The sequence below is a fragment of the Astatotilapia calliptera genome, chromosome 3 (genome assembly GCF_964374335.1).
Source record: "Astatotilapia calliptera chromosome 3, fAstCal68.1, whole genome shotgun sequence".
Lineage (NCBI taxonomy): Eukaryota > Metazoa > Chordata > Actinopteri > Cichliformes > Cichlidae > Astatotilapia > Astatotilapia calliptera.
Window position 1 is genome coordinate 51,164,028 of NC_137424.1, and position 8,631 is coordinate 51,172,658.

General features: G+C 39.0%; 1 protein-coding gene across 1 annotated transcript; it reads left to right on the plus strand.

Annotated features, from left to right (window-relative positions):
• The first annotated feature begins 713 nt into the window (after positions 1–713).
• Positions 714–7,634, plus strand: LOC113012843 (uncharacterized). Its single transcript, XM_026153225.2, has 2 exons — positions 714–793; positions 4,941–7,634. Exon 2 carries the CDS (start codon positions 4,947–4,949, stop codon positions 5,808–5,810), a length of 864 nt encoding a protein of 287 aa, XP_026009010.1. The 5' UTR covers positions 714–793; positions 4,941–4,946; the 3' UTR covers positions 5,811–7,634.
• The last annotated feature ends 997 nt before the right edge of the window (positions 7,635–8,631 follow it).

Here is an 8,631-nt window from a genome sequence, read left to right on the forward strand (position 1 = left end):
ACTTACGTCTATAAGACCAAAAGTGCTGTTGTAACCACAGCCATTGCTCCCTTTGAGGCCATTGAAAAGAATGCAGGCACTTTTGTTTTGGCTACACGTTTCAGACCCATCTATAATTATTAATAAAGGTTTTTATTTATTTTTTTAAACAAAGGTTTAAGCAAAGTCATCAACATTTGTAAGCATTGTAAACAAAAGATTAAAAAAAAGGTATTGCAGCAATGTAATGTGTTTTCTGAACATGCGACTGTGTAAACCTTCTAGACAAAGCACAAAATAAATACAAGCCTGCAAATGAGCACAACATGGTGAGTTTTCCTTTCATACATAAAATTGTTTGACCGTTGCGGTGCACCAAACTGTAAATAAGAGTACTGTATTTTTAAAAGAGTAAATGGTGAGCATCTGGAATGCTTTACCTCCTTCATAACCTCTCCTCCTCTGCCCTTCATCTGATCCTCTTCTGTTTTAACTCATGAACAAAGGAAGACGATTAAGCTGACAGAACCGTTTTATATCAGACCCAAATAGGTTCATCTAATGCCCATGAATGTGTCATTTTTTGTTGTGTCAGTGAGTTATATTTATGCACAATGGCTGATCATCTCTCTCTCTCACTCTCTCTCTCTCTCACACACACACACACACACACACACACACACACACACACACACACACACACACACACACAGGAAGTGAGTAAAACTTCTGAACTTCTTTGTCAAACCACTTCCTTGTACACTCATTTGCACTGGCTGCATTAAAGCGTCAACTGTCACTCTTCTCCCAGCTGGTAAGTTTCTCTAAATGTAGGCAGTTTAAGTTGCCTGATATTTACTGCATCTTGTTTATTTTTATTTTTATACAGTTCTGTAGTACGTAACTTTTGAGGCATGTAACTTTTACTTTTAATCGTATCCAAATGGCCTTCAAGATTCCTCTTGAGTCTTGCCATATACCTTTAAAAATCAGAAGCTGGCCATTTTGAGCTGCCGTACTTCATACATTGTACACTGTGAGTTGATTCTGGTTCTGTTTGGGCAGAAGTCTAGTTGCATGAGTAAATTTGTAAATCCTTATTTGTACGGATGTTCTTGAGCTTTCAAAGACTCAACCTAATTCAAGATAGGTTGAGACAAGATACAAAGCAAAAGAAAAAACTTTGGATTGTAACACTGAAACTGGAAGAGGAAGAAATAAAGGTTAAACAGAAGGTCATTGTAGGCATCGGCTCTTTTTTTTAACCAGTAATTTGCATCTCTGACCTGCCTTTGTGCTGTTAGCGTGGGCGCTAGAGAGAGTAGGCGAGGTGTGTTAGTGTAATCAAATTAGGGACTCACAGGATTGTGTAACACAGCAATCACAGGCCCAAATGTTCCTGTCTCCATGTGGAGGTCCAAGTCATATTGCCAAGAGAAAAACATTTTTTGTTTTAGCTGCAATTTACTCCACATCTGCACTTCATTCCCAGTCTCAACCTCATCTTTGGGCTCTGTCCATTTTGAACAGAGGATGGTGGTCAAATTAATGGGTAATGACAGGATAATGGTGTGACACACCATATTAAATGTGCAACATGTATGCCAGTAAAGTAAAAATCATTTTACATTGTGGCTACATGAGGAAAACAATGGGAAGGAGAAAATTATTGTTTTTAATTTATATTTACATTCAAGAGGTAAACGATCCTCTAAAAGCTGCAACTGAACCAGCCAGCCTAGAAGGCCAATAATGCCAATTCTGACATTCACAGCCAGATTCAGAGACCGTAAGCTAATAATAACACAATAACTGTGATGAAACTAAAGTTAAGGAAGTCGTTCATGGTACTAATTTTAGTTCCACATTTCTGACTCATTATTACAATTCAACTAGAACTGAGGATTGGTTCAAAATTCTTATTTTTATTAGTTTAGAAAATACAGTTTTATGCCATTAATGCATTTCTGTACTAGCAAAGTAAAGCTGTGTTGAGAGGAGTAACTATATCGTTAGCCCCCTCTCTTTATTTTTGTCTTCCATCTTGCCTAATCTGTTTTGTAGTTCCTCATTCAGAAAGCAAACTAAAACAACAACAAAGTCTCTGCCAAAAAACACCAGAATTGGTACTTCGTGAGGAATGGTTGCAAGGTATTATTTTCAGTAGTTTAGATGAGAACATTTGATTGCAATTATGTTAGCAAGTGCTAACAAATTCAGTAACACACTGTGGGCTTTGCGAGCGAGAAGACATACTTAAAATACAGGTCTATAGATCTGTTGGTTACCATCTGAAAACAACCATTTGAAAAAAAGAAATAAGTATTCAACAGGTCTGTAAACACTTGCAAACTATTCCCAAAGCTGTAGTTAAACAGTAAAAAGTAAGACATGAACCAGAAACTTTTCATATTTTGAAATGTGATTGTTACACTGGTAAGGCACAAATGTTATTTTCAAGGTGAATGTTCATCATGTCTGGTTTCCATTGCGCTTTTTCAAGTTTCAGTACAGCTCACAGAGCTAGTTTCCAAGTCTGTCTTGTGTTTGCAGAAAAGTCATCTTACGTGTAAACTGCAGAAACTTTCGAGCTACCAAAGCAAACAAAAGCAGGTGTCAAGTGCAGCACCCTCTTTACAGTCGATGTCATCCAGAGACTCCCATTAACAATTTGCCAACTGAGATTACACATTTTCCCATAGCAACCATAGGTTGCCACAGACTTACGAACCAGTCTCCAGGCCTACAACTGAGACCTTAAATAAGCTCATCTCATCTGCTTTCTAATCCCAATAAACAACCAAATTAACACAGAGCAAGGACTGATAGAAGATATTATTTTCAGCGGCTATAACTGCTGTTTGAAGGTATTAATGTCTTTGTAATCTAGTTAGATCAAGCTATACCGAAAGCAGTTTAATCTGCTTTGTAATTTCTGAGTCAAAAGGAATACTTAGCAACTATCCATCCATCCATCCATCCATCCATTTGCTTCCGCTTATCCTTTTCAGGGTCGCGCAGGATGCTGGAGCCTATCCCAGCTGTCATAGGGCGAGAGGCGGGGTACACCCTGGACAGGTCGCCAGTCTGTCGCAGGGCAACTAGGAAGTATTAAAATAAGATGCATTTTAAATAAGTGTCTTTTTATCTTTCTATGCCAGCCTAAACATACCTTGAAACACAACCTAACTAGTACTCAGTGATAAGTAGTTAAAAGGTGTTATCCCCCCAGTATTTTAGATGAAATAATTTGATGGAAGTAATTAATTAGTCAGCCAAAGTTACACTAATACTAATAAAGCACAGGGAGCAATTCGCACATCTCACATCCCTTTGAAGCTCACAGGTTGTTGTTAGTGGTCATTTCAAGCTTCACTTCAGTTCAGTGTATTTACTGTCCAATCATAGGCCAGTCACCAGTGTCCTATGCTCCTGTTGGTAATTGCTTCAATCGCTCGTCTTGAAGTTAAAAAAGTGTATCTCCACCTACTTCACATTGTCAGCAGTTTTTTTCACCCATAAGTACTGAAATTCATTGACTTTCTTTGGTGTCTGGTCACAACGTTGCTGTGGTTGCTCCCTATATGGATGCAGCTTAACGCCTATTAAGTTAACCAGAATTTCACACCATGTGGTCATAGGCCTACTACACTAAGTGACACACTGTGGTGACACACATCTCACAATGTGTCACATTGTTTTTGTAGTTTCTGAGTCAAGAAGCATACTAATAGTAAGGTATGTTTAAAATAAGATGTAACTTTAACAATAAGGGCAAATCCCATTACACAAGCCTGTTTGTGCTCTCAAATGTCATGAGTAATGTTTATGTAAAAGGCCACATTTTGCCAAGAATTACATCAGAAGATCAATAGCTCATCTGCTCGCAGCCAGACAAATAAGAAAGAAAAACATTCCCCTATAACCCCCATAAAAAATAAAACATGCTGTTCTTAATTGTCATATTTTGAGAGATTTAAACAAATAACACATAAAGTTAATGATAAGCTTTAGAGATGGTGCCAGGCAGACTTTTATTACCACCACAGTGTTTGGATGTTGTTGGATGTTGTTGGTAATTATCTTCTCATTGAACTCTCAAAAAGAGGAAATAAAGAAAGGCTTAGTGTCTTTTACAATATTAAACTATTAATTTAACATAAGAGGAATTAGTAAAACAAAACAGGCTGCCTGAAATTTATTCAATCTGACTCTTTAGAACAGTGGCAGCTGTAGGACATTTTATGCTATTTAATGTCAATAATGCACACTCGGAGCCTCGAAATGAAGCTGGACTTGAAAAACAAAGACCTTCTAGAAAATTATTACGCCTGTCAAAAGCTATCATCATTTGCTCTCCGGGTAACAAACCTTTCTCCATTTCTGTACAAATTGTGCATCAGCTGTCGGGCGAGTTGGTGCTACTTGAGACCAACAGAGTGTTTCGTGCTAATCTAATAGCAAACCGAACTTCCTGGTTGTCACATCCTGGCTGGCTGACAGCTCATATGGTGACAGGCTGTGGTTGAGGCCTTAATCTTACTTTCCATCTCATTCTGCAAGGGGACTTCCTCTATTATTTCTGTCTCGTTATTCTTTCTCTATGCTCTCCTTGCTAGACTTTCTTGTTTGATTTTTCTTGTACTTGTAGCATTCTTGTAATCTCATTTTATTTCTTGTCTAATCTGAAACAGCTGAGGGATAAGAAAAATGTTTCTTTGGGGGATGAAAGGAGAAAGCATACACCAAGGGAAATATTGACATCGTACTTAGCTTACACTGAGCACGCTGGCAAGTAATATTCAAATAAAAGTGCAAAAATAAACTAATTTTCCAAACAAGCAGTCCAAACCAGAGGTTATTTTTCTTTGCTTTCCATTACCTTCTGTAGCTGAAAAGAAGCTGCAGGAAAATCAATATCCCCTGCACTTTCACGGAGATTATTGTTTTTATCCACACAGGATCCAATGAAGACAGAAAGTGCAGATTCGAGGATGCCAGAGCCCCCTCCACAAGACCCTGGTATTCCCGAAGGCCTCAAAACAAGCCCCCTAAACACAGAGGCTCTCGGGGAGTTTGCCCAAAACATGTCAGAGCACATACTTCGATCAGTTTTTAGCCAAAAGGAAACAGTAGAACCTGAGGAGTCCATTTATAACCAAGAGCACGAAATGCTAGCTGAGGCGCTAGCATCCGCAGTGATTGAGATCGCTCTGAGTGAAGTGTGTAGAGGAAGAAACTTAAAGGACCACATGGAGGGTGCTGAAATAGAGATGGAGAACAACAAGGGTGAACACCAGTGTTTTGAGGATAAATCTAGAAGAGACCAAGAACACCAGACTTCTACCCAGCCTTGCCATCCACCTCTATCCCAGTCAGGGCTTCCCGCTGTGGGATCCCTCGACTACCCCGACGCCCCACCGACCACGCCTCTTCTCCCAGAGCTGGAGAGGAGCAGAAGCAGCTTCGCCCGTAAGCTAAAAGGAGGCCTGGCAAAGGTTTTCCTACCCTCGCCTCCTCCACCAACGCCAAAGGACAAGGAGGACAACGGAGACGCTTTGATCAGCGACCCTCATGTGGAACTGATGGAGCATCTCATGCAGTCGCTGTCTACAGATGATTTGGGGAGAGGCAATTTCGAAGTAGCACCTCTGCATGAACCAACTATAGAGACTTTTGCACAGGCTCTGTCATGTGATATTACTAAGTGGGTTCTGGCTGCCAAAAAAAGAGAACAGATGTCACATGACAGTGATCTCAACCTACTGGCCCAACAGCTGGCTGAAACCATTATCACGTCCTCCATTGATGAAGCTAAAGTGCTTATCTAGGATTTAAAGTGATTCATGGAGTCAGGTATGATGAATAGCCTATATATATGCACACACAAGCTCAGTCCATGGACTATATATATACATAAAAGGTGGACATAGCCACCATAACACAATCAGTTTAATTGTCTTTTGTAGCTATCTTAGTGTTTTTAAGTCAGACACGAAAAGTGAACCACTTATTGGTTAACAGCTTATGAGTAACAAGTCATTAACCAATTAGCATTTCCTGGTTTATCCACCTTTCTGACTCAAATAATGATGACAGATTTACAAAGGAATTTCATACTCTGTACACTATGATGTAAAACTAGCAACTGAGCCTCAAAAAGTTACCAGGTATTCAGTGACATCAGAGAGTATGGAAGTACATCTATAATAGCAGAAGGCTTTTTAGAAACCTGAGTAATCGCCCCCTGTTCGGCATCAGAAAGAATGCAGGTAAAAGCAAGATAGATAGACTATCTCTAGCATATACTTCTGTCCTACTCCACATACTCCTTCGCTACACGATGACATGACAAAACATTCTGTTCTGCAGCACAGGGAGAGAAGATGCCTGCCACTTTGAGTTCTCTAAGCCACTAAAACACTGTGGATTGTGGACTATCTTTAGAGTTGGTCTATATATACCCTTTCTGTGCAGCTTTTGACTACAATCCTCAGCAAGTCCATAGTCCTACCCATTACCAAGCCAGTACTTCTCTGTTGGTCACTCTGTAGACTTAGAAGCTAAATCTATCATTTATATATAGTCTGTGGGGTCTGTTACTGTTATTTCCTCTAAAGTAGGCAATACACATTATCTTACTCCAAGATTTGGGAATTTCATTTGTTACAGGAGTTAATATGATTCATTTGCATTTGATTGTAATATTATATTAATGCTATTTATTAATGATAACATATTATTATGAGTTCAACTGTGTATTCGTTTGTGTTTCTTGTTCAGAAATGAACTTGTCATTGAGGTTAAGTGGCATTTCTGCATCCTGAAAACTGCTGGATGATAAGTAACTGTTACATTTCATGATGGATTAAAGTACACTGGATCTGACTTTTATTTCTTTCTTACAAAACAATACTTGGCTCCAAAAGCAATAACCACATTTGTCCTTTGGATGGCAGCACAGTAAAGAAATTTCAGCATTTTTCAGCATGAGCTCAGCAGTGCTGACCTACTTGGGACATGACAACAACTGGAATTAATTTTGTTTTCCATTTAGGAAATCATTTACTTTTAAATGGTGGTCACCTGTCAGTAAAATTGTTTTGTTTTGTTTGATTTTGCTTCTATGGTCAGGTCCTGCCAAAAGGGAAAGCCCTGCTAAATATAATGCAGAGTACAACGACTTGCAGACTGCTATATCTGTAACAGAAGATGAAACTGGACAGCAGATGTTCTGTAGATGAACTTGTATCACACTGGATTATAATCAGACATAACATTGGCAAATTGTTTGGTTAGTTTTCTTTGTAATCACCCTCAAAATCTTTATGTATCCAGCATGACTCATTCAGCCCGTACACTGAGCAACGATACTGGCATTTTGGACAAATTTGTGTTCTGGCTCAAAGAAAGCTCGTTTTCATACTCACTTCGTCCTTGATGTCAGACCTTGGAAGAACAAAAAGAAAAAAGAAAAAAAAACGGGGCGCCACAGGTCTTAACCAAACACTGATGCGATCCTGGAATCGAATAAAAACTCTGTTTTCTTTTTAAATCAGTAACTACTTAAACACAGTTGGAGATTGACAAATTTACTGCAAGAAAATCTTTGCTGAACTTTTAAAGTGCTGTTTTGAATAAAGAGTCTCATTGTTCCTCTTAGTCACCGCTGTTTGAGTTCACACACTTTTTTGGTTCAAGAAACTAGGTAAGTGGGACACACAAACAGACTCAGACCCCCTTCCGCCCTCCCTTTTATTTTGCACAAACACAAAACACACACACAAAAGCCCCACCATACAATAAACAACCCAAACATGTGCAGATGATATGAAGCATATTTCTCTCTTTCCACTAAAAAAACCCCAATTAGGTCTGTATGTTAATACTTACAGACTTGTCTGGATGAGGTATAAACATATTAACAAAGAGTTCGAGCACAAATTACTAACATACAGCAGACATAAGACTTAGTGCTTTTATCATTTTCAGTCAACACTAGTAAGAAGGCAGTCAGTCGCTTCTGTGACGATGGAAATATTTGAAAACCAGTACGTCTTCATTCCTGGCAAGTCATAGTCTGCTCTTATTTTCAAATACAATGCCCTCTCTCAGACATGCACGAGGTGTCCTTTTTCCATCAGTGCCATGTTGTCTCAACAGGGAGAGAGGTCTCCCTCCCAACTTATACATTATTCTACAGATGTCATGATCCTTGTGTTTTGTTGGGTTCTTTTGTTGATTTTCTGGTAATAATGGAGTTTTAGTTATGGAGTTACTTAAGAGAATGGAACACATTGTCATTGTACATGTACAATGAACTTGTGAGTGCTCCACACCAACTATGCTAAAATAAAATATAAATAGTAGACAGCAGGAATAAATAGCAAGCAGAATAAATATATATGATGAAGAGGGATAGATACAAAACAAGAGAAATATATACAAAGAAAAAAAAGCCTTGGTCTGAGTGGAGTCTGTGTGTGAGTGATGAGGGTTACTCAGACTATGCCTCAGATGAGTGAGGTGGGTGGGCAGTTGTAGGGTGTGGGGGTTAGTGTTTGTTAATAGTCTTAATGGCGTACGGGAAGAAGCTGTTTGTGACTCTGGAGGTGTCCTTTCACTCTAGTATTCAGAGTCTACTTAGAAGAA